Below are 27113 nucleotides of genomic sequence, written 5' to 3'. Positions count from 1 at the left end.
GGAAGAGGCCAAGGCCAGGGGGCCCGGGTCACCCACAGGAGGCCGCCGCTGGCTCTCGGCTCCCGTCCAGATGGGCCTCTCCAGGCGTCTCTCTGTCTCTCTGTCCGTGCGAGCAGGTGCTTCCCCACGGCCTGCTGGTGGCGTCCTCACAGCCAGCATCCCGGGCTGTGGCAGCCGTGTGGCCTCGGGAGCCACCCAGGATCCCCTCTGCCACCTTCTCTCTGGCAGGGGTCAGCAATCCCCTCCAGGTTCACGGGGAGGAGGGGGTCTCCATATCTCGATAGAGCAAGGCAAGATTCCTGAAGAGGCTCTGGGCTGGAAAGAAGACCAAGGCCACTCTGCGATACAAAGTGCCACCACATTTTAATGAGATATTTTTTGTCCTTATAATTTAAACGCTTTAAGAGAGGAGGAGTGGACGGAACTAGAAGGTATTATGCTTAGCGAAATAGCAAGTCAGAGAAAGACCAATACCCTGTGACTTCACTCATATGAGGACTTTAAGATACAAAACAGATGAACACAAGGGAAGGGAAGCAAAAATAATGTAAAACCAAGGAGGGGGACAACACATAAGAGACTCTTAAATATAGAGAACAAACAGAGGGTTACTGGAGGGGTTGTGGGAGGGGGGACGGGCTAAATGGGTAAGGGGCATCGTGGAATCTACTGGAATCATTGTTGCACCATATGGGAACTAACTTGGATGTAAATTTAAAAAATAAAATAAGATAAAAAAATTTTTTTAAATTAACAAAAAGAGAGAGAGGAGGGAAAAGGGAAGAGCTATATAGCAGCATTCCATGTCACAGTGGATCTGGGAAGCCGGAGGAGGGTGCTGTCGAGGAGGGACAGAGGAGGGACAGGAGCCCTAAGAAGGAGGAAGAGGGGCAGGGCAGAGAGTACAGGATGGGGGGGTGGGCGTGGGGGGGCTGTGAGGCCAGACCAGTAGGAGCCCTCTTTTCTCCATCTACTCCGGGGGAAGACGTTTGGTTCTCTTTGAATGAGCTGAGATTTTTTTTTTAATTGACTTGTAAACGCTCCTATATAAGGGATAGCTGTTATTATGGGACTTGTGTTCAAAGACAGCACAAGCTTCTCTGTGCAGGCAGCCTCATGCGTAATGCATATGGGCCCCTGCCCAGCTCACAGAGGAAATCTTTCTCCAGAGGAGGTGAGGGTGGGTGGAAGGACCGAGCACAGTGCAGCATAGCAGACCCCCTCACCCTTACCCCAGGGCCTGAGGGACACATCTCCGGCCTCGCGTGAACTTGTCTAATGCCACAGGGTGCCACTCAATGGCTGGCTTTAGAGCTGGTGCTCTTTCCAATAAGCCCAGGCATTAGTTATCTGTATTTCTCTAAGCTACTAAAAAACGATCGGTCAAGACCAAAATGTTTAGAATATCTACTACATTAACAGTTAATGCAATATTCAACTATTATTCATAATGCAGACTATTTCTCTGAAGGACAATCAGTTCTGTAGGGATCCCTGAGAAGTCTACAACAGCTTATTTCTTTTACGGTAAGTCATTGTTAAAAACAGCCAAGTAAACTGTTTGTTCTAATATCTATGCAGGAGGGCATGTGAATGTGTGTCTGGCTGTGTGCACGCATGTGCACATGTAGGTGAGTGAACTCATCTTTTTTGCTTTCCCGTCTTCAGAGCCTTTTATGAGAGCAGTCAGAAATACCATACATAATACACCTTTGAGTAAACATTTGGTAATAATTCCTTGGCCTTGAAGACTAAACTTTGTCATCAAAGAATAAAGTTAATACAGTTGACATTTAAACAACGTGGCTTGAACTGCTTGGGTCCACTTACATGTGGGTTTTTTTCAATAGACATGGTACACACTATAAATGTATTTTCTCTTCCTTATGATTTTTTTTTCGATTGCATACATATATGTAACAACACAGTTTTATATAGGATGCTAAGAGCACTTTTCTTCATATTTTATGGAAGGACCAAAAATACGTGGACTTTCTATTAATATCCAACACAGCCAAATCGAATTCCTAAACAGACGCGTTGCGATTTGTTTAGAGTCTAAAGGCTTAATGGCAATGATGAGGGGAGGGAAAAGTTTATTTTACATAACTGAACGCAAAACGATTCAAGAAATAGTAAATAAAATTTAATATGGCCTCATGCACCCTGAAGGAGGCGGCGCCCCATGTGGAGGGGTGATGGCTATGCCCAGATAGTCTCCTATTTGGAATTCTGTGACTGTAGGGTCATGGAGTCATGAGTCCCCTTCCTCCCGGACATGGTGCGGCCAACCTGCTTTGCTCGACAGCCAGGTCTTTTAGGATCTGTGAAAACAATTGCAAAATCGAAGCGTGTGCCCTTCTTTCTAGCTTCTGGGTGGGTAGACTTCTTTTACTAAACCAGTCAGTTCTTTCAAAGTGGTATCCATCCAAGCATAGAAATGACCTTTTCTTTTCTCTACATTATTTTAGGACATACAAAACATGTATCAATCAACTGTTTGCATTATCAGTAGGGCATCTGGTCAACAGGCTATTAGGAGTTGAGTTTTGGGGGGAGTCCAAAGTTACACGTAGATTTCTGACTGCACACCATTGATGCCCTTAAGCCCTGAGTTGTTCAAGAGTCAACTGTATATTCTTTTTTTATGTTTATTTATTTATTTTTGAGAGAGAGAGAGAGAGAGAGAGAGAGAGAGACAGAGTCCCAAGCAGACTCCACGATGCCAGCATAGAACCCATCTCGCGGGGGCTGAACTCATGAACCGCGAGATCATGACCTGAGCAGAGATCGAGGATGTTTAACTGACTGAGCCACCCAGGCAGCCCCGTTTGTATACTCTTTTATTTCACAGTTCAGAGTCTCATGCTGTTTGACTTAGTCATTTTCTGTTCCAGAAAGTCTGTTCCCTGCGGTTCCAACTATTAGTCACATCTTCAAGAAACTTTACCCCGAGACACCTTGGTCTGGCCTCCCTGCTCGTCTCCCATCCGTCTTGCGTTGTAGACACTGCCCACAACAAACACGTCCACAAAATAGTTGCCAGGGTCGTAGCCACACTGCATGGGGAGGCCACACATCCTGGGAGTAAAAGACGAGAAAGGTCAGAGGGAAAACATCTGGAAAGTGTCCTAACTATCTCAGCATACAAATAACTTAGAATGCAGAGGATTTTTTTTTTAAATAAGATTCCCCGGAGGGTGACAAAGTTATTTAGGGATTGAGAACCCTGAATGAGCACAGCAGAGACGGGGGCCACAGTCGCCCCTCACACCCTTAACACACAAGGTCTACAACCAGCCCCCCCCAAAGCCAGGTTCAGGGCCAAGAAACAAGCTGCAGAGCTCCCACCTGGAGCACCTTGCTGTCCGTCCCTCCAGCCCAGGGTCCAGAGAGCTTGCGGTGAGAGAGGACGCAGCCCTGAACTCCCAGCCTGCACCGGGCTCAGTGGGCTCGTGCCAAGCCACTAGTGACATCCCTTTTGATCATCGCGACACATTGTTAGAGAGGATCACTTTCCTACTTTATGAATGAGGAAACCGAGGCTTAGAGGAGCCAGGTTTACACAGGTAACAGATGGGAGAACGGTAACTTATACCAGACGATCGGCCGTCTGAGGACACGCTCCTGACCTCTGTGCGCCTCCTGCTCCAAAACGAGGCAAATTTGACCCGAAGCCCTCATCCACCCTGAGCCTCCTGGCCTAGGTCAAGGCTGTCTGTTTGGGAGATGCCCAGTAAACATGAGCTTTGAGCCCAACGAGGCCCTTCTCCAGGGCCGGCAGGGACCCTGCAGGCTCCCGGGGTGTCGTTCCTGGAGCACACACACAGACAGTGAGGAACGTGTTTGAAAACTCTGCACCCTGACATTCCCCACGCTCCATTGTTCCACAACTGAGTGTTGGTGTTTATTAGTCGCATCTGACAAATTCCCCAGCAGCAGATGCTGCCTGCCCACGCACAGCTGCTCAGTCAAGTGTGAGCGTCCCCTGTGCTTCCTGCTCCCCCACTGCCACCCCGCAGGCTGCCCCTCTGTGCAGCGGCATGGGGCCCTCTGACCCCAAACCCACACGACCACACGCCTCACCCCTCACTTGCCCACCCGGTTTGCTTGAGGTCCTATTTCTGCCTCCTCGTTTATAGACCATGTTGCTGTCCCCAGCTATTTGCCACCTTTCCCCGTATGTCCCAGACGTTTACCCTGTGGCTGCAAGCCCCCACCCCCACCCTTAGAAGGATACTTTCTACTCTTCTGAGGCCAGGCTTGGCCATGTGACCTGTTTGGGCCAAAATCGATGGGACATCAGACCCCCAGGGCATAGAGCCACGGCGGGGCTCCCCCACTGCTGGGCCATTAGAAGCCAGAGCTCAGATCAGTCGGGGGGGGGGGGGGGGGGGGGGGGGTGGGGGGTGGGGAGGAGGTGGGAGCCACTGGGGCTTGGGCACTTTGTCATTACAGTGTGACCTGTCAAGGTTGACTTGGGAAGGGGAAACCAGGAGGAGTGAAAGTGCCCAGAAGCTGTCCCTAGTCTCAGTCTGCGAGGCGTAAGCATTGACGGAAGGATGATGTGTTCACATAAATGGCAGCTGCTGGTCGCTGCCTCCCTGGACCTGCTCCTGCACAAGCTGCCCCTCCTCGGACGCCTCCCCACCTGCCCTTTTGATGTCCTGTGGGAGCCGTGGCTCACCCGCAGGCGCCTCCCCACGCCCTCGTGCGGAGGCCCTCGTGGCTGTCACGTGGCCGCGGGCCAGCTTCCAGAAAGCCCGAGCATCCACGTCCGTCTGCAGGGACAAACCCGCTTCTCCCCCCGCCGCCCCGCACCCCCGGGGCGAGCGTCCCTTCCCCAGTCTCACTAGGGCCACAGAGCCTCCCCCTCTGGTCACCACGGGTACGGCGGGGCCCCTGGTAGCCGGTTCCCACACCTGACTCGTCCTGACCCCGTCCCCCCCCCCCATGCGGCGCCAGACCCCCCACCCCCCACCCCGGGGAAGGGGTCAGTGCGGGGGGAGAAGCAGACATCACGGAACAGCCACATACATATTTTATTCAAACAGCCCGCACACGGTGGCCTTTAAAGTCGACTTCACGGTGCGGGACAGGAAGGGACACGATGCCGGACGGCACCCAGGCCGAAGCGGAAACCTCCTCCGCAAGGAGCACGAGCGGGCGGAGGGCGAGCGGTCGGGCCGGAGGCGTGTCCCGGAGTTGAGGCGTCGGGGGGGGGGGGGGGGGGGGGGGGCGTGTGTGCGAGGCCGAAGGAGCTTCCGGGCGTCAGGGGACGTATCTGCCGAGCCGGGGGCGTGTCCTGGAGGCGGGGCCTCGGGGGCGTGTCTGCCTGGCCGGGGGCGTGCCCGCCTACGAGGGCGTGTCCGGGGCCGGGGGCCCAGAAGCGGAAAGGCGCACTTCCCCGCGGCGACTGGGCTGCGGCGACCGCGAAGTGGCGGCGGGGGTCGCGGTGCAGCCCTGGCAGAGACGCGTGCGCGGCTGGGGGACTCAGGTGAGGCGGCTCCCCGGGCTGGGGTCGGCGGGCCCGGGGCCCGCTCGGGACGGCGGACTCGGGGGCCGAGGCCTACGCCGGACGCCGGGCTGGGGGCCCCCTCGGGACGGCGGACGCGGCCTGCAGCCGGTCAGAGGTGGGTGGGCTTCAGGAATTCTGCCCGTTTGCAGGGAGACGCAGGGCCCGGCGCCGGACGTTGTGTGTCTCCCCCCGGATTCGGGCAGGATGAAGCCTGCAGCCGCTCGCAGCCTGCTCCTGTGCGCCTTGTGCCTGGCGATGTGCCGCGTGGGCGGCGCGAGCAGGTGAGCCCCCTGCACGGCTGCGAGCGCCTGGTGCGGCCTCAGCCTGGCCCGCGCGGTGCCCCGGGGCGTGGGGTCGGCGTCGCGGCCCTTGCGGGTGCAGGTGCGGGCGGGAGCGGCGCGTCGGGGATTGTCGAGGCGCGCATTTAGGTTAGGTTCCAGTAGTATCTGGGAAGTGCTGGTTCTTCCTCTTTTCAGGTTGACGGACAGTGATGGTTCTGTTTCTAGGCTCGTGGCCAGCCTTAGGAGGAAGGCACTTTATGGTCCCCCCCCCCCCCCCCCCGGGCCGTCCCTGGCTTTCTGGTCTAAAATTTCAGCTTCCCTCCTCCCTGCTGACATGCCTGTTCTCTTCCTCACTTATATTCCTTTTTTTTTTTTTTTTTTTAAATGTTTATTTCGAAAGAGAAACGGTGCTCAGATGAGCAGGGGAGGGACAGAGAGAGAGAGGGAGAATCCCAAGCAGGGTCAGCACTGTCAGCACCGAGCCCGACTTGGGCCTCGAACTCATGAACTGTGAGATCACGACCTGAGCAGAAACCGAGACTTGGACCCTCCACTGACTGAGCCATCCAGGCGCCCCTATATTCTTTGTTACTCATCACCATGGGGCACCATGTGTGTTTTCTTGGCTACCACCGTCACTGTCTCCCTCACTGGCATGTATGCTCCAAGGATGCCCGGGACTTGGTCCCCTGCTCACAGCAACGCCTCTGTCCACAGGAGGGCCTGGGGACTTGTCCCTTGCTCCCCGTGGTGCCTGGCCTGTCACAATCACTCGGTGTTTGTTGAACGAACAATGGCATGAATGGATAGATGAATTAACTTTTCTTTAACTTTAAAACCGTTCTTGAGGGGCACCTGGGTGGCGCAGTCGGTTAAGCGTCCGACTTCAGCCAGGTCACGATCTCGCGGTCCGGGAGTTCGAGCCCCGCGTCAGGCTCTGGGCTGATGGCTCAGAGCCTGGAGCCTGTTTCCGATTCTGTGTCTCCCTCTCTGCCCCTCCCCCGTTCATGCTCTGTCTCTCTCTGTCCCAAAAAAAAAATAAACGTTGAAAAAAAAAAAAAAAAACAGTTCTTGAAAAGTAAGTCTTTTGTCTTTTAACAGTGACAACCATGAGTGGAAAAAGCTAATTATGGTTCACCACTGGCCCGTAACAGTGTGCAAGGTGAGTTTTCTGATCTCAACCACACCGCAACCCCCCCCCACCCTCCCTGCCCCCCACCCCCGTTCCTCGGTCGAAGCCCCATGCAGAGTCATTTACACGCATGTTTCCTCGTGAGCTGGCATGTCATTTCTGGCCATCTGTCGCTTTACTCTCGCTGAGGCTGCTCTCTCTGGTTTTGGTTTTCCGAACCTCGCACCGTACCTTGTCTTTCTGGCTCTGGTGCTGTTTCCGAGCTCCGGGTAGAGTGTTGGATGGGAGGAGAACGAACGGGGTTGCTGGTGACCAGCTTTGAGCTCTGCTGGAGACCTGGCTCTGCCCCCCACACCCCCAGCAGGTCGGCCTTGTGAGCTTTGTAAGCCCCAGGTTCCGGTGGGAGGGGCCGCGTGTGGACAGCCCCAGTCTTAGGGAACACAGAAGGTTTGCCCCTGGGGCAGGGAACAAGGTCGTTTGGTGGGTGAGGCTTTACTGTGACCCAATGTGGGTGTGTTCCTGGGCCCTGACTGTAAATATACCAGAAGTGCTTTCCTCCCTTGAGGCTTTAGAACTGAGATTAAAAAAAAAAAAAAATCAACTCCTTGTGAAATGTCATCGTTAGGGAATTTCAATCCAGGGTGGCCTTGACGAGGGGACCTGTCACTACTCTGGCCGAAGCATCTTCCTGGGCAGTGGGGCTGTCTCTGGGCTCCTTCCCCGCATGAGTGACATGGGCATTTTAGGTGTGGCGACAGATGTGTCTTTCTCTCCCCGACCCTCCTCGGTGCTCTGCCCAGGCCCTCGGGCACATGCCGGGCACTGACCGGTACTTGCCGATGGTGAACAAAAGCCGCCCCAGCGTCCCCTTACAGGCTCGTCTGAGACGCTGGACGTGGAGCCGGCAGAAGCCCTGGCTCCTGTGGCCAGTGGTGGTTTCCTGGGGGGTGAAACTGGGGGTTGGGAGAGGTGAGGTTCACGCCGCCTGCTCTGGTCCTGCCCTGGGTCGTCCTGCCCTTCTGCCCCCTCGGCGTGTGGCGGGTACCTTTCATGCCTCCGCAGGCCGGTCTCCTAAACCAGAGCCTCCCTCCTTTCCAGACCGACCTGGGACAGAAGCTTGCTCCCTGCCCAGGCGACCCCGAGAGGAAAGGCTTGAGAATCTGCGTGGTGCCTCGCCTGTCCTCACTAGACACCCACACCCGCTTTTCATTGGCTTATTCCCTGCGGGGGCGACGGGCAGGACTTGGGTCTCGTCTGGTCTGACGGCCAGCGTAGTTCTTGACGGTCGGCTGTTTTGGAAAAACTCCACTTTAGCTAAACACTTTGGAGGTCCCGGGAGAGTATGCCACTGGGGTTTACCTCTGTGAACTTATCTTCATTGTCCCTTCCTCACCTTGGTGTCTTTGCTCCGGAATGTTCGCAGTTTCCATACTTGTAGCACTACTGCGTTCGGACCTGGAGCCTGAACACCCTTGAGTTTAGCTGGGTGTCGTCATCCCCGCACGGGTATTTTGGGTTACACGTTACGAAAATTATGGGCAAGTGAGTGCTTCCATCAGGCTGACTTAATCTGAGGACACGTTTAAAAAGAAGAAAGGCTGGGGCGCCTGGGTGGCGCAGTCGGTTAGGCGTCCGACTTCAGCCAGGTCACGATCTCGCGGTCCGTGAGTTCGAGCCCCGCGTCGGGCTCTGGGCTGACGGCTCAGAGCCTGGAGCCTGTTTCCGATTCTGTGTCTCCCTCTCTCTCTGCCCCTCCCCCGTTCATGCTCTGTCTCTCTCTGTCCCAAAAATAAATAAACGTTGAAAAAAAAAAAAATTAAAAAAAAAAAATTTAAAAAGAAGAAAGGCAAAGCAAAACTCAGGTTTCAGTTCTGTCGAGTAATTGTGTGAGATTGGACCCCTCCTTCCAGGTCCGACACGCCCCCCCATGTAGGGCCGCACCGGAATCCTCCCCAGATCCCCTGGGGGCTGGTTTGTGTGGGTCCTGCCTGTGGCTGGTGGTATATGTGAAAAGAAGGGAAAGGTGCTACGTGTATCTAAATAAACAGTGAAACCGATTATTTGCTCTGTGTTCTCGTGTCCTTTCTCTGCAGGAAGTTGGAAAGGACTGCAGAGACCCTCCGGACTACTGGACGATACACGGATTATGGCAAGCCCTTAGCGTGATTCCGATGTGAACAGGAAGGGGCGCCTGGGTGGCTCAGTCGGTTAAGCGTCCGGCTTCGGCTCAGGTCACGATCTCGCGGTTCCGTGAGTTCGAGCCCCGCGTCGGGCTCTGTGCTGACAGCTCGGAGCCCGGAGCCTGCTTCCGAGCCTGTGTCTCCCTCTCTCTCTGCCCCTCCTCCACTCAGGCCCTGACTCTGTCAAAAATGAATAAACATTGAAAAAAATTAAAAAAAAAAAATTGAAACGGGGAAAAGAAGCTAGCCAACCTGAAACTAGCTTGAGGCCGGTCCAAACGGTTACACTCGTGATTTTTGTTAGGAGTTTATTCGCTAGACCAAATCCTTATTTATGGCGTCTTCAGTCTTTCCGAAATAACCCTGATTTTGTTGCTGTTCGGTTCTGTCTCGATAGAACAGTAACGATCTGGCTTAAACATGCATTTAGGGACTCTGGGCCCATTTTAAGACGACTAACTGTAATTTCCTCATTTCGTCCTTCTTTTGGGGGCAGCGAGTAGCTATATAAAAGTAAATGCCCAAGTGTCCCACTCGTTTATTACACGTATCTACGTTGGCACCTGTCACAGTACCCGAATTCGTTTTTCTGGTTTTGCCTGCGTTCTGTTTATCGTTTCCCTATTTGTGCATATTCTTGTGATGTTTAACCGCACACGTCACTCTGCCCCGTCAAAGGGGTGCCTCATCCTGCCGCTCCCACGACAGGAGGGCCATGCTGGCCTTTGCTGGCACAGGCCTGCTCCTCAGGAACAGGGTTTTGTGGGAAGCAAATTAAACTGGGGACTGGGGCCCGGGCTCTGGCCCCTCCTTCGCCCCAGACTCACCAGTGACCCCGACACTCGTCTCCGGGACCTTGGCCTTCTTGGGTCCTGCTGATGTACCTGCCACTCTGCTTGTGGCTGGAAGGACGGTGCACAGCACTGCTCTCGTCCCCGTGGGGGCTGCACCGATTTCGGGTTGCTGGGCCAACCCGTTGAGCCAGGGGTCGGAAAGTAGATTTGGTGGCCTTGGGAACTCATCTGGAGACAGGAAGTTGGTGTGTCCCAAAGTAGGCAGACAAAGGGAAGTCGGAGGGTACCCTTGCTTGGTGGTTTAAGAAATCGTGCTAGCCGATCCTGGGTCGTTGCCAGCCACTGCCTGAGCCCGTTACGTATGTCCTCATTCGCCCTCATCGCCATTGGAAGAGAGGGGAACTTGCTGGTCTGCGCAGCAGCAGGGGAGATTGTCAGAGGGCAGTTGACTTAGACCCCACCCTGACTCCAGAGCGCCCCCTACCGGGTTGTTCAGTTTGCTTCCTGTTGGCCTTTCTCCTGGACGATGTCTTTGAAAGACGCGCAACCGGGACCGCTGATACCTGAGTGTCTTTGTTAAGCGACTCGCACCATGTGACGGTTTCTCTTCCTTTACTCTCTGCAGACCTTAATGGAAGTGTTTCCTCCTGCCTTTTGGAACCCATCTCGACCGAGACTAATTTCTGTTGTTTTTAATTTTAATTTCGAGGCCTGACAAAGCGGAAGAGTGTAACAGATCGTGGCACTTTAACTTCCAAGAGATTAAGGTACAAACTTTTAGTCGCGTCGCTGCTGTAGAGCATTGGACTCAGTTAACTCTCTTCTCCGCAAGCGTACCCTCAAGGTCATGTTTGAAAATGAGGACTCCCGAGCGTTATTCACCAAGATTGAACCCTTGGCACGTTTTTCGTATCTACTGATAGCTAAGACAGTCCCACAAGTTAAATTCGAACTACGTGGTCTCCTCTGCCCTGGGCGCAAACCATTCCAAGTGAACTGTACGAAGTGAAAGCAGACGTGAGCGGAGACGGCCCTGGCCGTCCCCTGCCAGCCCACGTTAGTCCCCGGTCCCCCGTGACTCCTGGTCGGCTTGCTGTGGTTAGCATTTCTAGACAGCTCTGGCTCGGAGGACAGACACACGGCACCACGCCTGTCCCTTCTGGCTGTGGCGGGTGGGTTTCTGAGTAGGGCCTGCCGGCAGGGAGGAAGGCTTGGGCCTTTCCAGCACAACCGCCCCTGTCACAGAATAGCCCAGGGAGTGGCTTTGGCGAGCCCTGCTCGCGGAAGGTCTCCGTTGCGTATGCACACCCGCAGGGGCGCTTACCTTTCCTCGCGGGATGCGGGCGACCCCTGGTGTGTGATCTAACTAGTACCTGGGTTTACAGGTCGCTGGGGCCTCCCTGAAAACATGGGGTAGCGTCAGGATGTGCTAAAACTAGGTTCCTTCCCGTGAAGATACGGCCCCCAAAAGGGCAAGGCAGTTAGTTCTAACAGATCGTTCTAACTGCTCTAGTCCAAAGGGTTTCCTCTGCTCCTCCTCTGGAGGTCTGGAGGTCTGAGGACCATCTGTAAGAATTATTAGTGTGCCCCAAAGCCTGGTCACGCCCCACTCTTCAGACATCCTTCCCGCACGCGGGTCAGCTCGCCCGATCCCGCGGGCTCGTTCGTGACTAGAGTCCCGTGACCTGCACGTGGAAATACAAGGTCACTGGTGCTGCGACGGCGCTGAGTGCCCAGAGCATTCAGGCCGCAGAGTGAACGTGACCCGCGTGTCCCAGCAGCCGCCCTGGCTGCCGGCTGGGCGGCGGGCACAGGGTGGGGGGGACGAGGCAGGGGTGAAGAGCTGAGCGGGGAGAGGCTGTGGGAATGCACAGCAAGAGGGGAGCCCGGAAGTGGAATAAACAGGGCTGGGGGACTGGCTGGAGGGGAGCATCAGGCGGGACTCAGGACAGGAGCTTAGGCCGGGTGTCGTCTCCTTCCTGACACGGGCCCGGCAGGGGACTGGGCTTCCGCAGGCAGCCTGTTGCGGGTGCAGTGCCCCAGAAACGTCCAGGTGGGTCACGTGTGTCTGCCAGCAGAGAGGTGTGGGCCGGGGGGGAGGACCTTCGGTGTGACCAGCGCGCGGCTGGGGAATTCAGCACGGGGACAGAGAGGACAGCAGGAGCGAGCCTGGGGCCTCCCTAGGGTTAACAGAGAAGCAGGACAGAGAAAAGCAGGACAGAAAAGCAGGAGAGACGGGGCTTGTGAAGCAGCAGCCAGGAGGGGGGGCGGGGGGAGCCGGGGATGGGGGTTCATGGAGGACCGCTGGCGGGGTTCATCGAAGGAAGGCTGGAAGTACCCTTTGGAGGGAGCGGCCCGGGGGTCAAAGCGGGGAGGCGTGCAGGTCGGTGCCGGGGCCCCTGCTCTGTCGCACACGGCCCCGGGCAGTGGTGGTCCCTGAGGAAAGCGGGCCGCTCCCCCCGCCCCCTCGGTGCTGGCGGGGGCTGAAGCCAGAGTGTGGGGGGTGCAAGACGGGGACGGGGACGCCGTGAGACGGGCAGCTTTCTGGAAGACAGGGCTGGCTGGGGCGGGGGAGCGGGCGGGGGGGGGCCCGGTGGTTCCGCGACTGGTGGGCAGAGCGAAGTCGTCCTGAGTTTGTTTCCACACGGTTTCACTTTATTTCTGGTCCCGGGGGTTTGTGGAAATTGGAACGTAAGCCTGAGCACCGTTCAATTTAGGGAAACTGCGGTACAGGGGCGGGGCGCAGACTGCCCAGCCCGCAGGGAGCCTGTATTTTGTGTTGTCTCTTTTAACGAGTAGATGCAACTCTTTAGGGCAGTTTCAGAAACCTAAAGCAGGACAATTAAGTGGAGACCAGACTGCCCATGTATGTGCCCCCAATACGCAGACCGTCGCGTGTTGTTAACGCCTTGCGTCGTGCGGGACCCTCGTTACGGTATCGGTGCCTCGTCACTCGCAGAACTTAGGGTTCCCATTGGGTGCGCTCTGTGTCACGTAGTTTTGGGGTCCTGACCCATATGACGTGCGTCCACCGCTGTATCCTACGGGGTAGCCTCGCCCGGAAATCCCCTGTTCTTCTCCACGTACTCCCCCCCTCCATCCGCCAGCCCCTGACCCCACTGACCCTTCCACCGTCTCTGATCTTCTGTCTTCTCCGGAGTGTCGCACGTTTGGAATCATTCAGCCTTTTCAGACTGGCTGCCTCCGCTTGGTTGTTGCTTTGAAGGCTCCCCCGCGTCCCCTCCTGGCTGATGGCCGTGTCTCTTTAGAGCTGGGCGGTAGTGTTCCCTGTCTGCACGGCCACTTCACCCACTCACCTACGAGCGCTTGCGTTTTCAAACACACTTCTGTGATGAGTCAGGTTTCGTGTTCACACGTGTCGTAAGAAACGTCTCCTGCAGAGTGAGGCAGAATCTTTTCATCTTTTCTAACGTACTAGTTTATGAAATTTGCCTGGTAGGTTTTGAGCTGTTAGGTCCTACACAGATTTTTTTTTCCCTCCCGCACAGGACCTCCTGCCAGAAATGAAGATGTACTGGCCTGATGTGCTCCATCCACTAAATCACAGCCATTTCTGGTAAGGGCAGCAGCCACTGAGTCCATAGCAGGATGCGGGGCCGGGGAGCCCCGAGTGGGGCCTCGGAAGCACCGAGTGGGGCCGGGGGAGCACTGAGCAGGGCTGGGGAGCATCGAGTGGGTCTGGGGAGCACTAATTGGAGCCTTGGGAGCACCGAGTGGGGCTGGGGAGCACCGAGTGAGGCCTTGGAAGCACTGCGAGGGGCCGGGGGAGCACTGAGCAGGCCCGGGGAGCACTGAGCAGGCCCGGGGAGCACCGAGCAGGCCCGGGGAGCACCGAGTGGGGCCGGGGGAGCACTGAGCAGGGCTGGGGAGCATCGAGTGGGTCTGGAGAGCACCAATTGGAGCCTTGGGAGCACCGAGTGGGTCTGGGGAGCACCGATTGGAGCCTTGGGAGCACTGCGAGGGGCCGGGGGAGCACCGAGCAGGCCGGGGGAGCAGTGAGCAGGGCTAGGGAGCACCGAGTGGGGCTGGGGAGCACCGATTGGAGCCTTAGGAGCACTAAGCGGGGCTGGGAAGCACCAAGTGAGCCTTGGGAGCACTCATCAGGGCTTTTCTTTGGCATGTTATCTTCAGGGCCCTTCTCCGGTGACTAGAACATGAGAGCAAAGGGAATTTACCTTTTAGGCTTGTGCTTCATCCGTATTTCATTCATCACTTTGTTTAGACTCTTCCTCTCCTGAGGTTTCACTAAACCCAGATAGGTATGTGCGTATCTAAGAGGCAGTCACTGCAACTCCCGCAGAGAGTGTTTCTTAAAGACATTGTGCTGTTGTCCCAAGATACGTCGAGCAAAGAGAAGATGTGCCGACGAAGGTGGCTGTCTCATGCTATGACTTAGGGAGGAGAGGGAGGTCCCACCTGTGGCTCAGTCCGTGGTCTGGCCCAGGACCGTCTTTTGAGTGTGGCGGGAGGTGAGCCAAGGAGAAAAACGCTGTGTTTAATTCAGCATCGCTTCTTAAATCATTGCTTTTGAAGAAGGTACAATTAACATTCCTTTTATTTACATTAGGTTAACTGAAAACAATGATTTTCTGTCTTGCCCGTATATGGCAACTCATGATTCACGTTACAGTTATTCAGATGTTGTCCAAGATGATTAATTCCGTTTGGAGATACTGTGAAGACTGTTCAGGAAAGGAATTCAATTTAGACAGAAGCTTTCTGCAACCACGTAGAGTGGCAGTGATGCCTGAACCCCTGCACCCCCTGGACCCCCAGTCCCCTGTCCCCGTCCCCCCCCTTCCCCGGTGCCCAGGCTGAGATCTCACTCCGGGTGTGTGGCAGGGATGTGGCTTTAACGTACCCAGGTCTGTAGGTCGAAATCGTCTCTTTGGCAGAGAAAACCACTCAGAATTTGGGACGTGAATGGTGCAGGTCTCCAGGCGCATTCTGCACAGCTGTGTTCTAGAAAACGGTTTCATGATAGACAAAGTCGAGATGGAAACACAGTGGAAAAAGTGCCCAGGCCTTCACATTGTACTGAACAAATGACAGATCCGGGCTAAGTGTGCAAAATACAGTTTTTCCACTTGTTCCAATGTTCTGTGACAGAGTCAAGCAGACTGCTGGATGACTTAAAAATAAATTAACAGGTACGCGTAAAGAGGGCTGTCTGATTGGGGCCCTCGAACATTTAATCCGAGTAACGTGGGCAGAGCACACATGTAGTTTTGGGCTCTAATAAAGGCAAAATGATACTTTTTCAGGTTGGATAGTTAAATGGCACATTTGAAAACTTCGGTTCCAAGCCCAAAGGTAAACATCATGCGCTAATGGTATTTATGCTCCCCAGAGCTCCCAGGGACGGGGACACGCGGGGACTGACTGCACCACTCTGCGTCACTGCCTCCCGAGTGTGGCGTTCGGGTCACCGCTCCCCTGCTGCCCAAGTCGCCTCTCCTGTGTGAGCTTCGAGAGTGTCTGCCTCGGCTTTGTCGTTGGGAGCCGGAGGCCGAGGAGGGTTCCTGGAGGAAAAGTGTCCTGTTTAGTCCCAGATGGGAGTCGGGGGTGCAGAGTTCGGGGCCTTGGTGTCACTGCCCCCTTGAGATAATCCTCTGAGATCAAGTCTATCAATAAGATTAGCCCTATGAGAAATACCACGTACACAGCCCTCTGCAAAGTAGGATTTTTCTTTGGTTTCTGATGGTTTTTGATGCTTGTACGGAAAAGAACGAGGGCTGGGGTCGCCCAGTTAGGCGAGCGGCCTCACCGTGGGAGGTGTCCCTGGGCCTCGGCCGCCCGGAGGGGCGCGCGCCTCCCGTCCCGCAGGAGGGCCAGGCAGCCCGGGGGGGCGGCCCCCAGGTCCACTCACGGTGGTCACTCCCCAGTGGTAACTGGCAATTCTGTGTGAGATGAAAGGTGCCCGATTCCAAGTGACGTGGGATTAAATGTTGGAACCACGTTAACAATAATAGATTCTGATCCTTCAGCGGTATTGAGTTAAGCTTGATCCCAAAACAACAATGATTGACATTCGCTGGGTATTTCTTAGAGCCAGGAGCCGTTTGGCCAGTGTGCTAGTCCTCTGCACTCGTCCTGCGTCGTCCGCCAGCGCCCTCTTGCACGGGCTCCAGAAAGAAGCGTGCAGCCCGCAAGACCCTCCTTTTCTAGCCCATAGGATATGGGCAGCTGTCAGACGATTCATTCTGGAAGCTGCTCTACACGAAGAAAGTTGTTCACACGCGTGTGTCTTTTCCCGCCGTCTCCATGGTCTGGAGAGAGTCGCTGCTTGTAGCCCTGTGGTCACTCAGAGCCGCCGCCGTGGGGGGTTTCACCAGCGGACGAGTGCACTTTGGACTGTGTTTTGTGAGCTGGCATACGACCCCCCCACGAGTGCCGGCGTGAACGCGGTTCGCTGAAACCTTACGAACTAATCACCGATGATCTAGGGGAAGCCCGACGCCTTCTTGTCCTTCTGTGCTGCGGGTGGCCGACACCCGAGCGGCCGCTGTCGTCCCCTGCGGGAGGCACACCTCACATTTGCCGGGCGTCCGGATAGGGCCCTGCACGTGGACTCTGGGCTTCCTGGCTGGCTGGCCTCAGCGGGGCGCCTGGCTAGTCCCTCTGAGCCTCAGTTTCCCCATTTCTTTTTTTTTTTTTTTTAATTTTTTTTTTCAACATTTATTTATTTTTGGGACAGAGAGACCGAGCATGAACGGGGGAGGGGCAGAGAGAGAGGGAGACACAGAATCGGAAACAGGCTCCAGGCTCTGAGCCATCAGCCCAGAGCCCGATGCGGGGCTCGAACTCACGGACCGCGAGATCGTGACCTGGCTGAAGTCGGACGCTCAACCGACTGCGCCACCCAGGCGCCCCTCTCCCTCTCTGTTTTTATCTTAATTTTGCTTCCCTTACCCTATGTTCATCTGTTTTGTTTTTTTTTTTTTAATTTTTTTTTTTTCCCAACGTTTATTTATTTTAAGGACAGAGAGAGAGACAGAGCATGAACGGGGGAGGGGCAGAGAGAGAGGGAGACACAGAACCGGAAACAGGCTCCAGGCTCTGAGCCATCAGCCCAGAGCCCGACGCGGGGCTCGAACTCCCGGACCGCGAGATCGTGACCTGGCTGAAGTCGGACGCTTAACCGACTGCGCCACCCAGGCGCCCCAAGTTTCCCCATTTCTAAGCCAGTGGTAGTTTCGCCTTGCAGAGTTGTGGGCGCAAATGAGGAGTGTGAAAGCATCTCGCGGTTAAATCTGCAGCGAAGCCCGAGGAGTGGTTATCGATACGAATGTTTCTCTGGGTTACGTATTCGTGTTTGCCAGCAGCACCTGCTTAGTGGGCTGCCGCGTGAGGGTCTCCGGGCAGGGGGTGACGGTGCAGGCGTGACGGGGTCTCATGGCCCCTGGGGCCTCGTGTCCCCTGCAGGGCAATCCGGCACCGCGTGTGTCCCACAGAAGGAACTTTACCCTCTTGTTTCGTGCAAGAAACGACGTGCGTGTCGAACGTCCTGTCCCGTCCCGGGCGTGAACGTTTTCCTTGCGAATTTGTTTCGTGACTTTTAACCTGAGGTTTTTGCGAAACTTCTCTCACAGGCAGCACGAGTGGGAGAAGCACGGCACGTGTGCGGCCCAGGTGGACACCCTCAACTCTCAGAAGAGATACTTCGGGGGTGGCCTGGACCTGTACCAGAAGCTGGCGCTTAACAGGTAGGGGACCCTCTGGGGCCGGGCCTCGTGAGCGCCACCCTCCGCAGCCGGCTCTCCGGCCTGGGGGTGAGCCTGGAACCGCGCCGTCCGGAGACCGAGGGCCCCTCTGGGCCCTGACGTCGTCGGACACGGAGTCGGCCCGAGGGAACCAGACCGACCAGGGCGTGCGTCTCTCGGCCGGGATTTCCCACGGAAGGATCTTGCGTTAACACGACAGTTTGTGTCGACTGCGCATCACCAAGCGTTTGGGGCCCTGCTCTGGTGGCCCTGGAACAGGCAGGGCGGGGATGCGGGCGGGGCTCCTGGCGCGGTCGAAGTGACCCCGACCCGGAATCCCACACCGCCTGCCCCGTGCCTGCGCTCCGGAGACGAGGGGAGGCTGGCTCACGGCCACCGATGTCCCTGCCGGGGACCGGGGCCCCCCTCCCGCCCACCAGGGGCCGGCCCGTCACCGAGAGATCGGGCGGGGAGGCTGGGCAGCCGCCATCCAGACGCTTCTGGGACCAAGCGTGCCAGGAATTCGTACTCTTCCTCACCTGAGTCATAATACACTTGTGACCTCATTTTCAAGGCCATGACAGGAAATTCTACCGTTTGCTCTGGTCAGAACAAGCCAGAATCCCGCCAGGCACCCGTGTAGGTCGCAGTTGCCGAGAAGACGCGCAAGCCTCCGTCCGTTCCCTAGACGCCCGCTCTGCTCCCTCGGCGTGCAGGGGCGCCCGCAAGGGGAGTGTCCCGTCCCGCACAGCTGGTCCTCTGTTTCACTGTCATCAGGGCCGTGCAGCCCCCGGGGTTCGGACGGGACCGGCCCAGTGTGGAATGGGCAGGCGGTGCCTTTGCGGGGAACAGCATTGCAGGGGCACAGCCTGCAAACACGGCCTCAGAGCTTGTGCTTGTTTTTTTGTTTTAATTTAGTTTTCATGTTTGTTTATTTTGAGAGAGAGAGACGGGGGAGGGGCGGAGAGAGGGAGAGAGAAAATCCCAAGCAGGCTCCCAGCTGTCAGCGCAGAGCCCGATGTGGGGCTCGAACCCACGAACCATGAGATCACGACCTGAGCCAATGTCCAGACGCTCCTCCAACTGAGCTGCCCGGGCGCCCCAGGTTTTGTATTACTTAACCCAATATGTTCAGAACATTAATGCTGCAACTTGAAAGAAATATTTAAAAATCTGCAAAGTTTTGTACTTCTAGAGCACAGAGGCTTTGAAATGTGTTTACTGTGCGTGGATAAGGCGAGGGCACGTTTATTTCTAGGGCCCTGAGGACCTTGCCCACTACCCCGTCCTGCCTGTTCCAGCAGAGATGCAGATGCTTGTTGGGGTCCTCTTTACAAAAACTGCCCTGTTAACGCGGCAGATAGCGTTGCCGGGATTCGCGGCCGGAACAGGCGTGCCCCGGTCAGTCTGGAGCAGGCTTCCCTGGCCGTGTCGGCGTCCAGAGAGGCAGCCCAGGTCTCTGTGTCCGCTCTGTGTGATCGTGGCCCAGATGATCCGGGGGTGGGGGGGGGGGGTGGCAGTGGGGGCATGATGGGGTCTCGAGTGCTGGCTGGGGATTCTCAATCTGAGAATTGTTGATCTCCTGCTCCATAATTGAATGAGGGAGCTAGCCATGTGCTATTTTGACGGGATGGCCGGTCAAAACCGTGTGCTTTGGGAAATGAGTTGGGTCTGTGGCTGTTTGAATGTACGTAAGGATTTGCTCAGGTGTGGTTTTTCCGGGAGGAGCCTGGGATCCCAAATCAGTTGCTAACTATCTTTTGAAAAGCCGTGGCCTGTAGGCGGTCCCGTGTGTGCCAACCCCCTGGCATCCTGCCCTCCGGAACGCCGTTGGGAAGGACCCCGTGCTCGAGAGAGAGCCGGATCGGCAGTGTGCGCTGAGGGTGAGGGGTGGTCAGGGAGCACGAGCGCTCTTTATTTGCCGTCCTTGCTCACACAGGTTTATCGCCCAGGGTGTAGACGGCAAGTGCTTTCTGTGCCGACTGTCTTAATTTTTGTTATGAAAGAGGGTGTTTGAGAAGAACAAGAAAGGAAAACGTACCGCACGATACAAGTAATTTTTCTACTTTTAAATTTTAGCATGCTCCAAAAGTTGGGAATAAAGCCGTCTATCAATTACTACCAGGTAAGTCTCACGTGGAGCCCCCTGACCCAGCACGGGGACACCCGGAAGCGGCCCCGCGTCACTGCCTCCTGTGAGTGACACTGGGGTTCTGCAGTGACCCAGACGAGCCCCCTCCTATTCCGCTATTGGGTTTCCGATAGATTTTATGTGAATTCTGTTTCCCTGTGCACGTTGAGCGTAAACTGCAAACGGCTTACGCCCATGGTTTTGAAGCACGGACTCGCGGTCCCCTGGTGAGAAGCGTGTTCTGGGCTCGCGCAGGGCAGGTGCCGGGTGCGTTTGAGAAGCACATTCGGTTTTTGCGGTATTCTGTGTGAAGAAGGCGGCCCAGGAGTTGATTTTGTTGTCCTAGTAAAACGATAGTCGTGTAACCGTGACCAGATCTTGCTGTCTGGGAAGCAGATACGGAAGCTAAGTGTCGTCCGCTCAGGACAACCCGTTTTCATAAACAGGCTCCTCCCGGCTCGCGGCCACAGCCGTTCCTCCGCGGTCACCTGCGGTCGCCCACACGGCTCAGGGGTCGGACGGGGAGCGTCTGAGTGACCCCCGGAGCCTGAAGCGCTCACTCTGGGCCTTGGCAGAATAAGCTTGCTGACTCCCACTTTAGAGGGCCTGTCTTCGCTATTTAAACTACTTCGGTCCCCGGGGGTTAACACGAAGATGTGAAGTGACTGGTTTCAGCGGCTCCTTGTCTCCAGCGTCATGGCTGCGTCCTGGGCCGCTTCGCAGGTCTCTTGACTGTGAAATTAACCGGCTCCCCTGCGCAGTCGGCTTCCTGCTCCCCTGTTCTCCTCCCTCCAGTGAGAGCGGGGGTGGCAGGTGACCCTGCGGCGAGAGCGTCAGCTGCGCCTGCGAGAGGGTGTTTGCGGGGCCCCGTCGGTCCCCTGGGCTCCTTTCTGCCCAGAATGTGCCCATCGGGGAACTGATTTCAAGCACATACTGGCACCGAGGACAACAGACGTCGGAGGTCTGTGCTGCAGGCGCTTTGTTAGGTGGCAGAGGCAGCAGGTTGTGACCCAGACAGAAGTCCCCGGGCGGCGAAAGCTGATCTGACCGCACTCGGGAGACTCTGCTTTTGCGCGCGGCACCCAGGCTCTGGGTGTGGACAGAAGAGCTGGGCGGGGGTGGACAGAAACTGGGGGGGGCACCTGTGGGTGCCACTGGGTGGAGCCCAAGCAGGCGACAGCCCCTCCCCCGGCACCTCCGAGCCTTGTCTGCGAGCCCTGGTGTTAGCTGTGCGCATCAGCGACGTCTGCGTGGGGCAGAGCCATCATACTGCCTCTTGCCAAGGGTCATTTCTTTGTTTTTAATGTTTTTATGTATTTTTGAGACAGAGAGAGACAGAGCACGAGCAGGGGAGGGGCAGAGAGACGGGGAGACACAGAATCTTTTTAATTTTTTTTTTCCAAGTGTCATTTCTAATGCACCGTGTGTCATTTCAGATTTCAGACATTAAAGACGCCCTTGCCAGCATATATGGAGTCATCCCTAAAGTCCAGTGCCTTCCACCAGAATCGGTCAGATATGCTACATGTTGTTGTCCTTTCTGTCTTTATCAACGAGACAAGTTCAATTCCTTTGACATCTTTGTGGTCACCACGGAGCTCCCAGGGCCAGAGCTGTGCGTGTGTGTGTTTGTGGGTGTGTGTGGGGGGGGGGGGGGGGCGTGTGCACAGGCACGTTCCGTGACTGTTTTCACATCACGGATGGGACGCATGTTCTTGGATGTTTCTGGCAGCGTTAGCTCCATTAGCCAAATCACGGAAGCAGCCCAAGCGTCATCGACTGACGAGCGGACAAAGACGACGTAGCGTCTATACGATGGAGTATCACGCAGCCACAAGACAGAATGGAATCTTGCCGTGTGCAAGTGTATGATGCCACGTGAAACAAGTCAGTCAGGGAAAGACAAATATCACATGATTTCCAGTGAAATGCGCAATTTAGGAAACAAACGAGCAAAGGAAGAGAGGCGAACCAAGAAACAGAGTGTTCGCTATAGAAGGCACACTGATGGTTACCAGAGGGGACAGTGGGGGGGTCACGGGTGGAGGTTAAGGGGGGCACTTGCTGTGATGAGCACCGGGTGACGTACATTACTGTGAGTCACTCTGTCGCACAGCAGAAATCGATGTGACACCGTGTGTTAAGCACCCGGGACTCTGTTCATACGTAAAGCGGGTTGTTCTTTGACGCCACACTAGGATGGGGTTTGTTTTCTCGAGACTTTGTCCCGGCAGAAGAGCACGCGCGTTCTGCAAGGGCTGCTGGGGGACAGGAGCAGGGAGGTGGGCATCTGGAACGTTCGGAGTCAGAAAATTTCTCAGGGTTTACGTTGTTAGTTTCGGTCACGTCAGTCGTGGGTATTTGCCTCATGGGTGAATTGTAGTTTTTTCCGTCGGCTTTGGTAAAGACTTAAATCCTTTTACCAGGGTGCCAGGGACCCAGTTCTTGTACAAAACCACCCGTCCCGATGCCGTGACGCACCCGCTGTGTGCACAGAGGTGTGCGTGTCTAGGTCTAAGCGGTGTCCCTGCACACGGGGCTGCCGGGCCGGCACGGGGAGCGTCTGGGCGGTGAGCCGGATGGCGGGCCCTGCGGCCCGCTGCCCCGTCACCTTGGGTGGCGCCACTGGAGAGAGGGGCTCGTTCCTGGCGCCTGGAGCCCCGGGTCGGCAGTCACCCCTTGTCTCTTCAGGGCCTGGGACTCCAACGCCATCGATGACCGTCTGAGATCAGAATCCTTTTCCGTCTTTCCCTTTCCCTTCCTAGGGTGAGGAGGTGCAGACCATCGGCCAGATAGAGGTGTGCTTCACCAAGGGGCTGCAGCTACGCAACTGCACGGAGCCCGGGGAGCCCGAGGAGCCCGCGTCCCGCCGGCCCGGAGCGGGGGGCCCGGGGCTGGAGGTCTGTGAGGACGGCCCCGCCTTCTACCCCCCACCCGACGAGACTCGGAAACACTGAAAAGCGGGAGAGTCACAGACGGCCGCGTGTCTACAAGCAGCTCCAGAGCGGAAGTGTCTGTTCACGGCCGTCCCTCCCGGGAGCCTGTCTGTTTCGCCGTCTTCGCCGCCGGGAGCCGATCCGCAGGCCCCGCAGGGCCGGGTGCAGCGTGGGGACACGGAGGGGAGGAAATGGCTTAGGCCTTCGCCCGCTCTGCGGTTGGAATAAAGGATACAGATTTTCCTTGTTTCTCCCTTACTGAGCGCTTCGGCATCCGAGACGAGGCGGGCGCCCTCGGAGTTCGGGCACCTTCCGGGGGTTCGGGAGGCCTCCCGCCCTCACGCCGGGATCAGGCCGACGATCCGACGTCAGGCCGGGTGTCTCCGCCAGCTGCCTCAGGGGGACGCATCTTGTTCCTCGCGGCCAGAGGGGGCAGGACACGTTCACCCGCGTCCCCCCCTCCCCCTCGATGGCCTCGCATGGGTGTGTCCCCTGAGGGCCTGGTGCTGGCAGGCGAGATGCTCTGAGGGGCCGCGGGGAACACTGGGTGCGCGACAAGGTGCCGGCCGGCGTGCCCGCCCCGTTGGTGCTCTGACCTGCAGACTGAAGACCGGTTCCAATCCTGCCTCGGTTCCTTTCTGTGAGGAGGTAGCCCAGACACAAGTGCGGGGGCCAGTGGCAAATCAGTCCTCAGAAGTACCGTGACGGGGGGTGGCCGCGAGGGCAGGGCTCCCCCCGTGGACACCGCGCCCCTCCGTTGGGTGCAGGACGAAATGGCTCTGCTGCTGGGCGGTCGGGGCCGCAGGCGCTGCCCAGACTCGCCACCTGGCGCATCTATGAACGGAGGACACGGAGGGCTCTGTGAAACGGGCTTCCCGAGCTTTGGGAACCCTCGACGCCATTCCTCCTCACTCTCGGCCCTTTTCACACGTGTTTGGCTGCGTGGGTTGAAATCCGACCCATCTATCTGTCCTGGTTCTTTTCCTTACCAAACACTTAAAATAGAATTTACTCGGTGCCGGGCATTGTGGTCGACCCTTCAGAACGTTGGCTTACTTGACCCTAAGACCACCCGCACGTTCCGAACCTTGTCTATAACAGAAGCCCCCCGAACTGAGTGGCCGTCAAAGGTGATGCTGTTCGGGTAACTGATGCTTCCTCTCACGTCTTCTGATTATTGTTGGTTGCCAGGTGGGTGCGATCGATTCCAACAGCAAAAAGGTTTTTAATAAGATGCCGAGTTTCTCATCAGAGTCTAGTCTTGATTCTGTTTCCCTACAGGGTGAATCTTTAAGGCTCTGTGCGTGTCCCCAGGGCCACCGTACAAAGGACCACAAACTGGGGGGCTTAAAACCACAGAAATGCCTTCTCGTGGTTCTGGAGGCCAGCTACCTGAGCCCACGGTGTGGGCGGGGCCGCACTTGCTCTGAACGCTGGAGGGAGAGTCCTCCCGTGTCTCTTGTGGCTCCTGCCGGTCCTTGGCAAATGGACACATCATTCCAGCCCCTGCCTCTGTCTCCCCGTGGCTCCCCGCTGTGTGTGCCTGTCTCCATGTCATATCCCCCTCTCCTCTCTCTGAGGAGGACACCAGACACCTTGGACAAGGGCCACCCCGACGACCTCATTTTAACTTGATTACGTCTGCAAAGACCCTATTCCAAATGAGGTCCTATTCACAGGTCCTGGGGATGGGGCCCCAAGACCCCTACCAACCGGACAAGGATGGGGACCCAAGACCCCAGTGGACAACGCTGGTCTGGCTGCTGGTTTTTGGATTCTGTAGAGTAGGGCTTACACACTGTGACGCCATTACTCCGAAGAGGAGCCCGCTGGAAAATGGTCCTCCTACAAAAACGAGGACCGTGGGACTTGTTGGACGGAGGTCTCTGAAGGATCTCAGCACAGTTAAAACCATGCAGTAAAGTTGGCTGACTTGATCAGGGCTACAGGGATTTTTTTTTTTTTTTTAAACAAGATTGAGGTTATCCTTTGTAACATTTGCCTTTCTGGCAACGCACAAAGACTACAAATGAGAAAGCACTTAATAGATTCCCAACAGGTACAGTTCAAGACGTGAATAGTTAATACCCAACCGGATGGGTCACTTTGATGTGGGAAACATAAGCAAAAGCAAAAATTAAATTTCCTTATAGTTTCCAGCCCAGTCCGGGTCCGTGAAACAGGCAGAGTGGCCTCTCTCTAGGAGCTCAGCTCCTAGATGATGATGACACTTTGCTGAGGGCAAGAGGTGACCTTAGCTTAACATTATCCCCACCCCCCCCCCCCGAAAATCCTCTGAGGATTTAGAAACATTTAGAAATTTCTTTGGAAACTTCCTTTATCTCTAGTCCCTCTAGATCTATGTTGACAATCATACTCTAAGCTCATGGCCCCCTCATAGACATCTGAAGGGTCTCATGACTGAGTTCTTATTAAACAGTAATAAATGACATTTTCCTAACAATAGCGAGCCCCCTCAGGGTCCTGGAAATCTTGTTTCCAACATTCCTTGAAAGCTTGTGCTGTCCCTAACCCCTCCCAACTTGAACGGATGTAATTGGTCACTCCCCGCAACCCCAGCACAACTCTTTCTGCCTCCGGTCCTGTCCCGGTGCTATGAGAAAACCACCTTTTTGTACTGAAGATGTCGCAACAATTCTTTCTTAGCCATTCACAGCAAACCCCAACATTTCCACATCAACGTTGGCATGAAGATTATTTTGACTTAAAAAGGCAATCAAGGGGCGCCTGGGTGGCTCAGTCGGTTGAGCGTCCGACTGTAGCTCAGATCACAATCTTGTGGTTTGTGAGTTCGAGCCCCACGTCAGGCTCTGTGCTGACAGCCCGGAGCCTGGAACCTGCTTTAGATTCTGTGTCTCCCTCTCTCTCTGCCCCTCCCCCAAAGGTAAACATTTTTTTTTTAAGTTAAAAAAAAAATCAAAACACACAAGATTCAGGGAAAGCTCTTTAAGTCCCCCTCAACGGTGGAAGAAAGAATTTAGACCGAGGCCCTGCTCCAGGAGAGCTCACAGTAAATAACCACAGTTCTACCATGAACTAGGGGTGTAGATGGGGAGCAGGAACCTAGCACAGCCGGTTTGATCCAAGTCCTCTGTGTCCCAACTGTCTGTGTGGCCACGAAAACATTTTTTTTACCATTTACTCTCCTACATCTCCTGTGAATGGAATTTCTTTCCTGGAAGTCCCAGACGCCTGCCCGCTTCTCCTTAGTTCAGAATGACATTTATACCTCGTTTGGCCTGTCTGGGATTTCTGTCCGTGTGGATTCCCTGTACGTACGCTATTAAATTTGATTTTCTCCTGTTAAGCTGTCTCATGTCAATTTGATTCTTAGTTCAGTTAGAAGGACCTTTGAAGGGGACAAGAATGCTTGCTCCCGGACAGCTGACGGATGTATCAGTAAACTTCTGGAAGGCAGAGAAGGGCGCAGACAGCCAGACCCTGGCAACGGATTGAGAGAGGACCTGGTATTTACTTAGTTCCATGGAGGTTTGCTAGGCTACGTCTCACGGATCATTCTGGGCCAGTTTCTCCTGGCACCCCGCGGGTCCTTTCCAGTGTGTACATTCGCATCGTTTATCTCTGGAATGTCTTCGAGGGATGTAATTGTAGAGGTGAGTTCTGTTACCTTGTGAAAGCTTTATTTTTCAGGGACACCACGTGAACGCTGTGAAGTCTTAATCCAAAGGTGACCGCTAGAGCGAAAACACAAACCTTCCCAAGAACCAAAATGGATTTCTCGCAAAAAGGACACACCAAATAAGGTAAGGACACATTAACGGTAACATAACCCCCGCAGTATTTGCCACATGATATAAGTGACCGAGTTGAGACCACACATACCAGTCATATGAATACACGTGGGTGCACATCACTTACCCATTGAAAAAGAAGCTTTTTTAAATGGCTCCAAAGCAAACCCAAATTCCACAATATCAAGGAGACACGCCTGAAACACAGCGATTCGAAAGGCAACAGGTAGAGAGGGACAGAGAGGGATCGGGCAAAGGGAGACGGTATTGGTGAAGTTTTGGGGTGATGGCGGGGGGGGGGGTGTGTGGGTGGGTGGTCTAGAGTTGATGGCCAAGAAAGAATTCTTGAGACATCTTTGGTGCAAAAAGGTGGTTTTATTCCAGGGACAGCACCTTTGGGCAGAAAGAGGGGTCCCCCCCTGCTGGAGGACCAGGAGGGGAGACTGGTTATATATTTGGGAACTGGGGGAGGTAAACTTAAGGGGAAGTTTCCAAAAGGCTTTCGCATGCTAAGGAAGGCTCACCGGATCCTGGAGACCTAGCTCTTGTCCAGCGAAGGTTGTTTTTCCCTCTTGGGGAGCATTAGCATTACGACGGTAGTAGGGAGGTCTGGAGAAACATTTCACTCCATTTGCCTCGAGGAT

At 55.5% G+C, this 27113-nt stretch overlaps 1 protein-coding gene and 2 long non-coding RNA genes across 5 annotated transcripts; 2 read left to right on the top strand and 1 right to left on the bottom strand.

Annotated features, from left to right (window-relative positions):
• Window positions 1-2124: 2124 nt before the first annotated feature.
• LOC147581372 (uncharacterized) lies at window positions 2125-3688 on the bottom strand. Of its 2 annotated transcripts, none has more exons than XR_015251728.1 (3): window positions 3524-3688; window positions 2951-3081; window positions 2125-2324 (listed from the first exon to the last, which is right to left on the bottom strand). It is a non-coding gene; the product is annotated as an uncharacterized LOC147581372 (long non-coding RNA). The 2 variants fall into 2 exon arrangements; XR_015251729.1 differs by lacking the exon at window positions 3524-3688 and adding an exon at window positions 3352-3450.
• A 1654-nt stretch (window positions 3689-5342) lies between these two features.
• RNASET2 (ribonuclease T2) lies at window positions 5343-22939 on the top strand. Of its 2 annotated transcripts, none has more exons than XM_086708309.1 (10): window positions 5343-5497; window positions 5668-5799; window positions 6901-6961; window positions 9025-9080; window positions 10615-10672; window positions 13415-13482; window positions 17519-17632; window positions 19709-19754; window positions 21197-21271; window positions 22526-22939. In XM_086708309.1, the coding sequence occupies exons 2-10, from the start codon at window positions 5723-5725 to the stop codon at window positions 22715-22717; spliced, it is 747 nt and encodes a 248-aa protein (XP_086564435.1). In that variant the 5' UTR covers window positions 5343-5497; window positions 5668-5722; the 3' UTR covers window positions 22718-22939. The 2 variants fall into 2 exon arrangements, with proteins under 2 accessions (XP_086564435.1, XP_086564436.1); XM_086708310.1 differs by having other exon boundaries at window positions 9025-9087; window positions 10622-10672.
• Window positions 8389-8988, top strand: LOC147581371 (uncharacterized). Its single transcript, XR_015251727.1, has 2 exons — window positions 8389-8528; window positions 8778-8988. It is a non-coding gene; the product is annotated as an uncharacterized LOC147581371 (long non-coding RNA).
• Window positions 22940-27113: the final 4174 nt, after the last annotated feature.

This window comes from Puma concolor, chromosome B2 (assembly GCF_028749965.1).
Source record: "Puma concolor isolate L17-30 chromosome B2, mPumCon1.1.hap2, whole genome shotgun sequence".
Classification (NCBI taxonomy): domain Eukaryota; kingdom Metazoa; phylum Chordata; class Mammalia; order Carnivora; family Felidae; genus Puma; species Puma concolor.
The sequence above is the reverse complement of the archived record's forward strand: the minus strand, read 5'-3'. Positions and strand labels throughout refer to the sequence as shown.